This window comes from Cystoisospora suis, assembly GCF_002600585.1.
Source record: "Cystoisospora suis strain Wien I chromosome Unknown contig_1663, whole genome shotgun sequence".
Classification (NCBI taxonomy): Eukaryota; Apicomplexa; class Conoidasida; order Eucoccidiorida; family Sarcocystidae; genus Cystoisospora; species Cystoisospora suis.
In genome coordinates, this window is record NW_027154463.1 from 509 (window position 1) to 14,797 (window position 14,289).

A 14,289-nucleotide genomic window follows, 5' to 3' on the forward strand; every position below is an offset into this window, starting at 1 on the left:
TGCACATATGTGCATATCTATATATATATATATGTGCCAACATATATATATCTATATTTGCGTGTATATATGTATGGGTACGGGGGTGCGGGGGCATATGTAGGGTTGCATGTATGTCAGACGTGTTATGTCATTATTCCTACTACGACAACCAGATAGCGTTCATGACTTTGGCCCCTATAGCAGATCGTCTTTCTTTCGTAGTTGTACAGGAGCACTTAGGGGTGATCTCTTGTCTTCTTCTTCCCATTCTTTTTTCTTTTTCTTTCTGTCCATGTGTGTCAATTAGTGATGCATGCACATGCACAGATGCATTCATTCCCCCGCACATTCCCTCGCGTCCATCCATTTATCTATTTCCATTTAGACAGTCCGGTATACACACTTCGACATTTGCATACATCTCATACACATACAATTCTCCATACATCCCCCATATTTATATCTTTATATCTTCTCACTCATACACCCTATCCTCACTTCATGGTTGCCTGTGTCTCTCTATTTCTCCCTTCTTTCTTTCTTTCTTTCTTTCTCATCTCTTTCTTTCTTTTGAAACCCTCTCTTCCGCCTTTCTTAGCTTGGTATATTTCTATGTGTGGCACGGTGTGTGCGTGTAGGTTCGTATGATGTAGGGAAGACGACTGTACTGAACCAACTACAAGCTCTAGGAAGTATTAGGCCTCTGTCTCCCGTGGAGATTTATAAGAATACAGGGGGTGTCTCCTTGATCGATTACGCCTGTCTAAATGAGAGATCTCTAGAGGATGAAGAAGATCTCACAACTGTCGATTCTCAGAGATGTGCCAATGTCTATATTCTACAAAATCTGGAGCTTGTGTAAGTTGAGAGGCACAGACATCATACACACATCAAGACTAAGCAAAAGGAAAAGATTTCTCTTCTTCCACTTAAGCTCAAAGCCTACACATGACGTGTCTCACGGGTCTAGGATTGATCGATCTATTCTCAGCATGCTGTCTACCTATGCCCCTAAGCAGATCTCCACTTTCCTTAGCATATGGCAATACGAGAAGCAATTAAGACAGACGTATAGAGATATTGAGAGAGAGAGAGCGAGATAGAGAGAGACATCTATTTATAAACATTATGAGCTTATACGTATATGAAGATATTCATATAGACGTGGTATAGCCATATATATATATATATATATGAATGGGGTTGCGTCATGTCTATGTGAAAGATATAGAAAGCAGAGAGAGGACCTAAGAGAGAGAAAAAAGAGAAGTTTGAATCTTCTCTGTCGTGTCTTCTCTCTTCTTCTCTCACGGTGGTTTTCTCTCTTCATTGCCTTTCTATTTTTCATGTCTACCTCTGTGTCTTTTGCCAAGCGGAAGCTAGCTAGCTAGCTAGCTAGCTAGCGATGTTGTCTTTCTTCCTTCGGACCTCACGATTGATGCTTTGTCTAGATCTGTCTGAAAAGGAAAAAAGCCTAGCGATCCAAGTATCATAGAATGAGACACAGTGTAGGTGGAAATACATAACCTAGACATATCCACTTATTATCTACATACACCTTCTGCCTATCTCTCTTCAACCTATCGCCCTGGCCTCTATCTATCTATCTATCTTTAGTCTGTCTATCTATCTTTAATCTATCAATCTATCACCTTTCTTATTTGGAATATGTATCTCTGTACCGTGATGTATTTGTATCTCGATTGATCTATCTTTCCTCGGTCTTTCCTTCTCCTATCTGTCTCTGTATTGACCTTCTTATGCCCCCCCATCCTTTCGATCATGGTCGAGAAGCCCTCGATTTCTCTGTCCTCAAATACATCATTCTTTGTCTCCTTTCACTCTTTCTCTTGTCTTTCAGAGATCGCCTCGTGGAACTGCTTCCTGCAGATGCTTTGTATCACCTCTGCTTTCTCATATGCTTGGATATGAAGCAAGCCTGGTGTGCCATGGACGAACTAGGGCGCTGGATGCGCGTAGCGGAGCGCATCTTCAATCATCTCTTCTCTCTTCAAGATGTTGTAACGCAAGATCGCTTAAAAGAAAAAAGTAAGAAGACATACACACATTAATCTCCTCTTCTTCTTGTCTAAGCAAAAGATATATAGAAAGAGAGAGAGAGAGATAGCAGATGAGAGGACTGATAGCTTGAAGATTGATATAGATTCGTGGTGGATAGATACGGGATCGAAGGCTTCAATTGTATCCGTCATTTGATCTGTCTCTCTCTCTATCTTCGCTTTCTCTTGTCTTTTTCTTTCTCTTCTACTTACTTAGTCAGTCGCGATACTGCGCAGTTGACATAACACATCGCTCTATCTATTCCTGCATACACATACACATATATATATATATATATAGATATGTATACTCATGGAAGTTACATAGATTTGTATCGATACATGTATACATATAGTGTGTATAGTAATAAGATAGCATACATGTGTTTGGAGATCTTTCTCTAAATGTCCTGCCTTTCAAGGCGCCCCTCTCTCTTCATCTCTCTCCCTCTATCTCTGGTCTGTCTATCTCCTGTAGTCTATCTTTAATCTATCTCTCTTTAATCTATCCATCTATCTTTAATCTAGTATTTCTCTTCAATCTTGTATTTTATCTATCTCCTTTCATATCCCTCCTCGTGTCTATTCTCTCTAAGGTGGATTGAATCATCTTTCTCTTCTCTCTTTCTTTGGTCTTCTGTAATCTTCTTCTTTTTCTCCTCATCTTCGTCGTCTTCTTTGTGTGTCTGTGGCCATGGTGTGCGTAGTGCAGAGGTATTTGATGGCGTTTCGTCGTAATACATTCCCCCATACGGGCTTGACGAGGGCCCTTACCGGTGCTATCCTAGACCTCCAGCAATTCGGCAGTACTACCATCGCCCCTCACGCTCTAAATGAAGAGGTAGGTATTTCTTGTCAACTGCATGCAAAGAAAGTAAGCAGGATCAAAACAAAGATCCACAATAGAGAGAAAGAGATAAGAGATAAGAAACAGAGTGAATGAAAATGGGAGAAAGCCTTATTAAGAAGTGATGGGAGCCGTTGTTCGTTTCGTTGGTAGGGTGCTCGTGAGAAAGACGAGAGGGGGGAGGGGAGATACACCCCCCAGCATACATCATACCTATCTACAGATATCACATGCATATATACACATCTATACATAGATATATACATGTATGATAGAGCATACGTGTATGCATTCATATGTATGTATGTGCATATATAAGGTGGGGAGATACTTTCTTTCGATTGATAGAGACCGAGAGAAAGAGAGAGAGAGCTATAGTAATGAGAGTAAGAAGAATAGTAAGAAAAAGAGTAAGAATAGTAAGACTAAGAAGAAGAAGGTGACGACCATGAGGATGGGGGTCGTAGTAGCAGTGCTAGTAGTAGCGCCACTACTACTACTACTATGACTACTATAACGACTATTAGCACTATGACTAGTCTTACTAGTACGCCTACTACTACTAGTACTAGTAGTGCTTTTCCTCATAAGAGGAGTCATAGGAGAAGCTGCTGTACAACAAGTAGAAGGAGTAGTAGTAGTAGTCACTGTAGTAGTAGTAGTGGGAAGAGTAGAAGTGATGAAAGTAATGAGAATGACTTTTTGGGTTATGATAGGGATAGGAAATGTCTCTGTGGGACTGAGGGAAAGCCCGCTGTCTCTTTATCCCGTTCATCCTGTATCTGCATACATCAACTACACACACGCATCCACATCGATATTTAGGCATATACATATTCATATATGATTAGAGAGACTCGATATGCATACATTCATATATCTATATATATATCATACGTATACCGTGGAGACATGTCTCATCCCTATCATTTTGTTTGACCCTCTAATCTTGATATAGAATAAACATCTCTTCTTTCTTTCTTTCTTTCTCACTCTCTTTCATTGTTTGTTTAGCTAGCAAAGACGTTGGAGTCTTCGGTGAATCTACACCCCAAAGGGACCCTCGCCCCTCCCGTTGACTCTCCTTTGCCTGTTCCTGTCGTGGTGGTCTTAACGAGATCAGATGCCTATCATCAGCTTAATACGCGGCAGAATTTGGGGCAAATTGATATCATGATGGCCTATCTACGTAAAGAATGTCTCAAGTATAACGCAGCTATCATTGCATGCAACTGCAGGGATGAAAAGAAGTAAGAAGAAGAAGAGATTATCTCACACACACAGTCTTCCATTTCTGTCGGTACAATAGAATGGTCATGTCGCATGTAGAAAGAAAGAGAGATAGAGGGAATTTAGAGAAAGGTCTTGGGAGAGGTGCAGGGGGGTGGGAGATCTATAGAGAAAGATCTAGAAAGAGTAAGAAAGAAAGAAATAGGGAAGGTGGTATGGGTCTGCATAGTTACGGATGATGGATAGTGTACGTACAGATATATTCATGCATGCACTGGCATGCATATCTACATGTCTATGTATATCCGTACATATCTATCTCTTCATATCTACAAACATGCTTCATATATCCATATCTATATACATGCGGGTATATATATATATATATGTATAGATGCATATATATACATACAAAGTTACATATGGAAGTCCATACGTTGACTCTTTCTTTCTTGCTAGATTCTTTCTGAATGTGTATGCGTGCAATAGGACTAGCCGTAGTAGAAGGCGACTACGGTGTCGGGTGAAAGACTACGCCCTCCTTCGTCCTCTGTGTCTCGGTCTCTGACTCTCTTCTTAATGCATGCAATTTATCTCTCCGTCTACCTACATGTATATCCACCGCCTACCTCAAAAATTCCCTTGAAACCCCCTCTATACTAACTTTAGATACACATATATATATATATATACATAATATATATATATATATACATATATATGTAGCTACATGCACGTGTGTGTATGCATGTGGGGAGGTAGAGGTGTATAGAAGAACGACGTGTACTAGGGGCAGTGTAGAGTGTATGCACAGCCAGATGGCGCCGAGGCATGGAGGTGTGACAGATAATGAGGTCGTTGATAAGAGAAAGAAACGCAGTCTCATAAGAGAGGAAGGTGGATGTGCTATGTATTGAAGAGGGTGTATAAGATAGATTATGTAAGTGGATGGAGGTCTGCTAGTTAGAAGGAAGAAGATGATCTTCTTTCGTGTCTCGATATCTTGATTAGGTGTATGTGAATGTGTGTGTATGTCTGTAGTCCTAAGAATATTTTTCTTCTCTATCGATATCTCATGCATAGGCTAACCAATTGCTTCTTCAAGTAAGCGAAAAGGAAAGACCTCTCTCTCTTCTCTCCTTTTTTCTTTCTCACTCTTTCTTTCTTTCTGTTGTCCGAGGTGAGAGAGTGTCTCTTCTCTGAGAGAAAGAGTGGGAGGTAGATCAATAAGAAGAATAAGAAGACTTTGTCTATTCAGAGTTGATGTCATGCCTGGTATTCTTCTGTACGTACTTCGTTTCCTGTATAGAGATAGTCTCACATACATAGAAAGATGTAGAGAGATCGATCTAGACATTATCAACACACACATTTTCATACATACAGGTATCTCTATGAAGTCGTATCAAGAGGTTACTCTACTTCGTAGGTATCTTCTCTCTATATATACACGTAGACATGGATATATATATATATATATATATATGTGTATATGTATGTATATCTATCTCTATATCCAGATATAGATGTATGAAGAGATAGGTGGACCTTCTCATATCTCGTCAACGATGTGAGGTTAAGGTGTGTGTGTGTCTCTCTCTCTGTCTCTGTCTCTCCCTGTATGTATACATGCGTAGATAGAGATACGTATGTACATGTATATATATATATATATGTACATCGAGGTCTGCACCTCTGTAGGTTGATATGTACATGTCTGCCTTTCTTTCTTCATTCTCTCTCTCCCTCTCTTTTCTCTTCTTTGTATATACACGATGTGGCATGCATTAGTGTGCATCTTCTATTTATATCTTTTTCTTGTCTTTGTGTAGAGAAGCGCCAGCCACAGAAGACGTCGAGACATTCTTCATGCCGTCAGGGTGTGATACAGAAGAAGATGTGACGTAAGACAATCGGAGAGAAGAAGAAGAAGGACACCAGAAAGAAGAAGGAGAACAAGATTCTCCTCCTCTCATTCATGTGATCTTATATTCCTGCTGATACCCATCTCTAAAGACGAAAGAAAGAAAGGATAGAGCAGTCTCATCTTGTCAGGATCAGTAGTAGGCGTTTCAGTTGACTTAACAAGTGGATGTTCTGGAGGTCTCTTTCGCTATCTGCTTGATAGATAGACACATGCATACATAGGTGGTAGATAAATAGATAGATAAATAGAAAGATAGATAGATCGTTCCTCTATAACGAAACACTTCATTCAGATCAATAGGAGAGACGTCTTCTGACGTCTTCTTCTCTTTAGAGATTTAAGGAAGAAGCCTCTCTGTCTCTCTGTCTGTCTGTCTGGGTGAGTGAGTGGTCCTTCTCTTTCTTTTCGTGGATCTCCTAGATAATTCTTTCGCCTCCTCTCAAGGTCGACAAGAGACACTTTAACTCTTCACAGCATTGCTGGGTATATCATACTCATCTATCTCTCTATCTTTAATCTATTCATCTATCTCTCTATATCGAGTAGATAGGTTTCTGTGTAGGTAGGCTCGTTAGTGGTATCATTGCAGGCGTATGTGATGTATGTGACTCGTGGCAGATATAGGAATAGAAGAAGAAGTTTCACAGATGCTTTATTCATCCTCTCTCTCATCTTCTCTTCTTTCCTTTCTCTTTTCTCTCTTCTCTTTCGTGAATTCTTTCTGTTTCATCTTCTTCCCCTTTGTTCTTCTTCTTGTGGGTCGTCTTATAGACAAGCTGTCGAGCAGACCGTTGCAGGAAATTTCGAGGTAAAGATCAAAGAGAAGAAGACAGAAAGAAGAAAGAAAGAAGGAAGAACGAAAGAAAGAAAGAAACAACTAGGAAAGTCGTAGAAGCAGAAGGGAGGAGAAGAAGAAGAAGGGGGGTGTTGTTTTCCGTTAGAGACCAAATGTGGTGTACATACACCTTGTGGGGGGGACCTTATCTCTCTTCACCTTTCTTCTTCTTCTTTGCCAGACATTTTTCTTCCTCCTCTTCTCCTGCGTTGCTCTCCCACATGGGCAGTATCACCTCGGCTAGATTCTTTCTGTGTCTTCATGTTCTTCTCATTCTCTTTCTTCTTCTCCTTTCTTCTTCTTTCTCTTGAGTTTATTTCATTCGCCTGAAGTGAGGCATCTTCTTTGTCTTTCTTTCTTTCTTTCTTTCCCTGTCTCTCTCTCTCTCTCTTTCGCATTATGCTTGGCTCGTGGATCAGGCATACGGGTACACATGCAGATATGCATATACAGAGATATAGATGCTTGTAGAGACAACCTGAAGAAAGAAAGAAGGAGAAAGGAGAGACTATTCTCTCTCTCTCTGTGTGTGTCTCTTTCCTTCTTGTTTCTCTCTTTCAAGTTGTATGGGTAGTAGTGGGGATATTTTGACCTTCGTCGACATTCTTCACGTCCCTCACCATCATCATGACCCACAGTGTCCGCATCTTAACTCATTCCTCTTCTTCTTCTCTTCCTCTATTCTTCTCTTCTTCTCTTCTCTCCGTCAGAGGTATCTTTTCGTATGTTCCAAATTTCCTTCATTCCATGTGATCTTCCAGTCTCTCCATGCCTCCAATCTTCATATCATCTCTTTCCTTCTCTCTCTCTTTCTTTCTTTCTTTCTTTCAATTTTTCCTTTATGTTTGGCCAGAAACCTTATGAGGCATGGATTACACGTCGTATCGAGCCGAAGAAGGTAGGGCACCTGCATGTACACCACGCATGCCCCCCTCCCAGGTGTATAGACACCACACATCCCTCTTAGCAGGGTTCTTATTCTATCTGTGTATCAAAAACGACTCCTCTCTCTCTCTCACTCTTTACATTCTCTTTCTTCATCCTCTCTTCTCCCTCTGCAACACCCACATAGGTCCTTCGTCAGTAGATAGATTAAAGGTAGAGAAATAGGATTAAGATAGATCTAAGCACGTTGTTTCGGTATCGACAAAATTGCAAGCCTGAGGCAAGGACATGTCCAGAGGTGGAGATCTTAAAATGAGAGAGAGGGAAAGAAGAGATACAAAAGATGACCTTCTCTTCATGGATGGAATGACTTAGGCATGCGTATACCCCCGTCTTCTTTCTTAGTTATGTCTCTCTCTCTTTCTTTTCTTCTCTCTCCCTCTCTCTTCCTGTAGGGTATACAGATACATAAGTGTCTCTTCTTCTTTTTGTGTTTTATCTCTCGATGCCTCTAGCTATTATGTAGTGAAGGGCCACTACTAGAGTTCCACCAACTGCCCTAGGTGTAAAAGCATTTGGACGCATCATCGTGTACGAGGTGTATGTACACCACATGTGTCCCCGACTGGTCTTTGTCTCACGCCAGCTCTAGTTCTTTTGTCTCAGATTCTCTCTTTCTCTCTTCTTGCCTTCGGATTCAGTAGAAGGGAAGAAAGAGAATTAAGGAAGAAAGATCTACGCAAAGAGATGAAAAGAAAAGAAAGAAAAAAGAACGAAAGGAGAAAATCTATCAGGAAGGCTCACCGCTGGGGTAGTTGTATGTTGTATGTATACATGTATATACATTGTATGTATGCCCCTCTTGTGTATGTATATATATATATATATAGATATATATATGCATCTGTATATATATGTGTGTGTGTGTGATGCATGCGTTATGTATATGTGGGTGTGATGTGAGTAGCTTGAAGATCCGACGAATACAAGCGCAGTGTCTATCCAGACGAAGCAAGAATTTCTTCGATACTTAGAAGACCAATTTCCTTCAGCCGTCGTTACAGCCAAACCAGGAGGCGCGGGGGGGGGCGATATCTTCTCCACGGTTCTCTTGGCAGGTGGAGGAACGGCGGGCTCTGTAGGAAGATCAGCATCTCTCATTGTAAGCACAATTCTCCTTCTCTCCCCTCATCCTATACATTCATATATACATTCTCTCTCCATATATATATGTATGAATATATATATATATCTTTATGTATACATGTAGGGAGGCATGTATGTCAAGAATCTCACACTTCTTCCTAGTTCATCTTCTCTTCATGCATCTTCCTTACATATATATCTATATATATCTGTATATACATGTAGCTATTGTATATACACAGTCTCTCTCTCTCTCTCTCTCTCTCTCTCTATATATATATATATGTGTATGTACAGCAGGTGTGTGTGTAGAGTGAGGTGTATATGTATAAGGATTGCATGAGGTTGCTTGGACTCCTTCAAGGAGGGAACGTTTCTGAGCTAGCTATCATTGCTGTTGCCTTAAAAATGTCTGTCCTGCATGCGCTTGACACGGGAGTGGATGTGCCTTGAGATCGTCTTATTCCTTTCTATTTCTTTAGGCTTCTTGTCTATTTTCATCAATGCATAGAGATAGAGAGATCACTTCTCACTTCTCGACTCATCCATCCAACTAGGCGCGACTGTCAACTCCCCATGTATATGTCTATCTACGACTATCTACGAATATGTCTATATATATATATATATGTCTATATATATAGATGTGGATATGTAGCTATGAGTATGGGTGCGTATGTACATGTATGTATATTCCTGTCCCTCCCTCGCTATCCCTCTCTATAGATAGATCGATCTTCCTGCATTATTCTGCTTTCTGTCTTGTGTATTTTTCTTTCTCACCTCATCTTTCTTTCTTCTTCTTGTGGTTCATGTTGCATCCTTTCTTCTGTCTTGTATGTTTTTCTTCTCTCTCATTCCATTCATCTTGTTGCTTCTTATCCTCCTTCTTCTTTCTCTGCTCCCCGTCAGTCTCGATCGGAGTCAGGGCGCCGAGGAACAGGGGGAGGTAACTCTTCCCTCCATCCAATGATCTCTGTACAGCCGACCAATGCGGATATGTCTGCAAGAGCTACGAATAACGACCTTTCCTATCATCCGTCGCCCTCTTCTGCTGATGCGCCTAATGGAAGTAGTAGCGCCTCTCAGGGAGATACTAGCGGCAAGCTCCACCAGCAAGGGGGAGGCCTTAGCCCAAGTAGTAGTAGTAGTAGCAACATCTCCGGAGCGCCTTCTACTGCGGCCTCTCTTCTCATAACACCAGGGAGTACTTCAGCAGGAGGAGGAGGAGACACCTCAAGCCACCTAAGTACTAGTAGCACGGGAAGCACCATAATAGCTCCCTCAGGAAGAGATGGCTACCCTCGAGGCATGCGCTCTTCAAGACTTCATACACACGTCAGCGGGGGAAGCATGCAAAGTAGTCCTGGCGTGAATGATGGGCGAACGCGAAGTGGAGTGGGCGGGGGGGTCTCTTCTTCTTCTTCTAAGATGATGTCTAGCGCAAATGTAGGTGGAGCTAGCACTAGTAGTAGTAGTGGAGGAGGAGCTAGTGGAATGCAGTCATTCCCAGCGACGTCTTCTTCGTCAAATTTTCAACCCGGGGGGGGAGCAGGAGGGGAGTCTGCTTCTCTTCAAAACTTCTTTCAGGGACTCCTTGCGAAAAGTAGGGTGTCCCACAAAAGAAGAGATAAATAACAGACAGAAGCGCGAAGGGGTGGAATAAGAGATAGATAGGATGGTCAAGAGAAGGGGGGGGGGTGAAGAAGGAGCTATGGGAGGTATACGGATGGATGGAGAAGAGATGGTGTGAAGAGGCGTGACGGATTTAGTTTCTGTCTGATAGATAGATCAATTAAAAGCGATACAGGGATGTCTTTGAGTTCTCTCACACGTTTCTCTCCTTCATGTTGAGAAGGCATGCATGCATGCAGTGGTGTCATGAGATAATAGATAGCATACAAACCTCTCGAAGCTGATCTGATGGACCAGATCGATTACGACGACTCTTCCGCATGCACGACTGCTCGCATTCTTGTTCTTTCGATCTGTCTACTTGTATGTAGAAATGAATGCGTCACTCCATATCGCCGCATCTTAGTATCTACAGCTATCTGTTTGTCCGTCCTCGAATAGATCTATCTGTCTATCTATTTATCTATCTATCTATTTATCTATCTATCTTTAATCTATTCATCTATTTATTTATTTATTTATCTATCTATCTTCAGTGTATCTTTGTCTGTTTCTTTTTGACCTCTCTGTTTGTCGATCGATGATCCCCTCTATGTGCAATTAATGGTCGGTGTGTGTGGCGCGGTTCTGTGGTCTTTGTCTCTGTCTCTTCCTCTCTGTAGGCAAGACAAAGGCAGCGCCAACGACTCCTAGGGATCGAACCCGTGCGAGGCCTAAAGCACCGGCATCAGGAGGAGGAGGAGGAGGTGGAGATAGTAGTAGTGGTACTAGTGATCCTACCAAGACGACGAAGTCCTCAGGAGGAGCAGACGCCTAATCATCTACCATATATATGTATATCCATATGTATATCCATCCTTTTTCTTTCTCTTAGATTCTTCTTATGCCGTCCATCCTTTCTTCTTTCTTTTCCTTTTCTACTCTCTCTGTCGAGCTCCAGGAATGAAAGAGATCTTCTTCGATTCCTCGCTCCTTCGTCTCGGGCGTCTCTATCCATACATCATCCATCTGTATGTCTATCTCTACATACATATTGTCTCTCTCGTCTATGACTACATACATATCTATCTAGACATACATATGTGGATCTATGTATGTGTATGCTTCGTATGCATGAATATGTTTTGAAGTGTGTGAAGGGGGTGTCTCTCTGTGTGAGGGGTGAGGGATGCTGTTTGCCTCTCTTCATTCTGAGACGCTAGAAGAGAATCCTTTCTTCCTCTCTTCAAACAGACAAGCCTGGAGATCGATCAACTTCAATTAACCGAGCAACAAGAAGAAAAAGCAGAAAATAACGAGTGAAAAAGGGTCCTTCTCTCTCTTCTTCTTCCTCGGTTCCCTTTGTTTCTCTTTCATACGATATTCGTCAAAAAGATCGTCCTTCCACCTCGTTCTCTTCTCTCTATAGATCTAGACATGCCCTCCTTGTGACATGTCTTGTACGTACATATATATACATATATATATACATATATATGTATATATATCTCTCTCTATGTATATATTTATATACATGTATATAGTGATAGTGATATGTCTCTCTGTGTATGTGTGTGGGGGGGGGGTGTCTCATCCGCATGTGATTTGACAGAAAGACGAATGCTTTCTTTCTTGTCGTTTTTCTACATGAATGGATACATAGTCTTCTTTTCTTTCACCAATTTCTTTCTCTTTTTCTTCTTCTTCTTTCTCGCTTGGAGGAGAAGAAGATGAGAAAGAGAGGAGATAAGAAAGAAGGATTCTCAGCGAAGATCAAGCAGCTCAGCACTTGTGATGTATCGACTTTCTTCTTCTCTCTCTCTCTCTCATCTTGTCATGATAGGTAGATTCTCTCAGGCGATGGAAGAGGAAGTCGAAGAAGTCGTTATGATACAAGACGATACATTCGATAGAGATAAAAGATGTTGATACTCTCGAGTCGTCAATCTCCAGAGAAAAAGCGAAAAGACAGATAGATTAAAGATAGATAGATAGATTAGATTAGATTCGACTAAAATAGATAGATAGATATTTCGACGTGAGAGGGTTTCTTCACCCTGATCAAGATGAGGACTAGTCCTTTTTACCATAGTATTTCTCTATGCATCTCTATGTGTAGATTCAGATGCCCCTCTTCAGTGTCTTCTTTCACCGTTAAATCCCCATCTTTATCGCGATCTCCTCACTGTTTTGAAATCCCTCGAAGACACCTAGGAAAAAGAAAGAAAGAAAGAAGGAAAGTTCTATGAGAAGCGAACAATAGATACTCTCAGAAAGATAGTAGTAGTAGTAGCAGTAGGTCACTCTCATCCTTCTTCCTTTTCTCTCCCCTCAACTGAAGAAGAATGTGCAGTTGTTCAAACGAACTGTCCTTCCGTCGATTTGTCTTCACAGTCGGCTCTCTGAGAAGCAGGTTAGAAAGATAAGGAAGAAAAAGAAGGAGGAGGGGGAACTATGCATGGACGAGCCCCGTCCCTATAGGCAGCCCATCCCCCTACGTCCAAAACTCTCCGGCCTTTCCGAGAGGCCTCTGGTCGTGTGGCTCTATCATGACTCTTTGTGTATATAAAAGCTGCTATTCAAAATAGGCGTAGTAGTAGTAGTGGTAGGTTACCGTCCCTCTACCTAATAGAGAGAGAGACATGCTCTGTAAGAGAGAAGAAGCAGAAGGATATAGAAAGAAGAAAGAAATTCCGATCAAGCAGTTAACGATGGTGACGCTAATGATGAAAGTACGGAATAGACAGAAGAACACTAAGAAGGTGCAGATCTATCGAAACCTCCGTCAACGTGAGAAAGAGAGAAGAAACGAAGAGGTTACTATAAGTCCCTTCAGACTAGTCTCGATGTGATGTATCGACACCTTTCTTTCTGTCTCACGAAGAGAGAGAAAGAGAGAGAAAATGAAGACGTTCGGAGAAGTCCACGCTAGATATAAAGTCAAGAAGGGACATTCTTTGAATGATCCAGCCAAGGGGTAGATGAGCCAGCCCTAGTATCATGTATGAGGCCTAAGCCGTGACGACGATTGAATAAAGAGATCTATCTCTTCCGTCTTTCTTCTTCATCTCCATTCTTTCTTTTCTTTCTCCGATCACACGATCCACAAAGAGAGCATCGATCGAAAGAAAGATAGAAAGAAAGACGCCTCGAGATGCTTTCTCTCTTCATCCATCATGCATAGAGATCTAGATCTTCGGATGGTGCTGGGTATCTATCTATCTATCTGTCCATGATAGATAGGATCGTCGGGGAGCTGCCGTCTATCTGCTTGTCTGCTACAGTAAACCATACGACTCATTAGAGATTGAGCGCTGTAGAGAGTGAGAAAGAGAGAGGGTTCATCGTAGGTTGAATTGTCTGTGACGTCTTGAGGTGTCTGTACACCTCGTTGCTTGTTGGTCTGTTTCAGGTGTCTCGACAGGAGCCCCTCCCTGTTCATTGAAGACAAAGAGCATCGGGGTGTGACGTTTCTTTCTTTTTTCCTTACTTCTCTCCTTCGAGAAGTTCTTCCAAGTCTTTCGTTCTCCGATTAAATTGCATGTGGATACTTTCTCTCGGCTGCTTTATCAAGAAAGAGAAAGAGAGAGAGAGACAGCGAGGAACCCCCGATGGAGAAGTTGCTCGATAAGACTGGCGTGCGAGTGAGAGATAATACCCGGCATGCATTGATCTACTTCTCTTCTCTATCTTCTTCTTCTTCTTCTTCATCTTCTTCTTCTTACCCATGACAGGTGTACTTCTTTTCATAGGGTTGTGGAGG

The 14,289-nt window shown here is 41.6% G+C and overlaps 1 protein-coding gene across 1 annotated transcript in view; it reads left to right on the forward strand.

Moving 5' to 3' along the window:
* Positions 1–12,002, forward strand: part of CSUI_003685 (dynein light intermediate) — a 12,500-nt gene extending 498 nt beyond the window's left edge. The window contains exons 2-12 of the mRNA XM_068063880.1: positions 621–840; positions 1,844–2,031; positions 2,750–2,883; positions 3,904–4,139; positions 5,161–5,223; positions 5,952–6,023; positions 6,818–6,854; positions 7,735–7,779; positions 8,734–8,928; positions 9,825–10,518; positions 11,210–12,002. Of these exons, the coding sequence (XP_067924141.1) occupies positions 621–840; positions 1,844–2,031; positions 2,750–2,883; positions 3,904–4,139; positions 5,161–5,223; positions 5,952–6,023; positions 6,818–6,854; positions 7,735–7,779; positions 8,734–8,928; positions 9,825–10,518; positions 11,210–11,364 (2,039 nt within the window). The 3' untranslated portion in view covers positions 11,365–12,002. The remainder of the gene's footprint in view (positions 1–620; positions 841–1,843; positions 2,032–2,749; positions 2,884–3,903; positions 4,140–5,160; positions 5,224–5,951; positions 6,024–6,817; positions 6,855–7,734; positions 7,780–8,733; positions 8,929–9,824; positions 10,519–11,209) is intronic.
* The last annotated feature ends 2,287 nt before the right edge of the window (positions 12,003–14,289 follow it).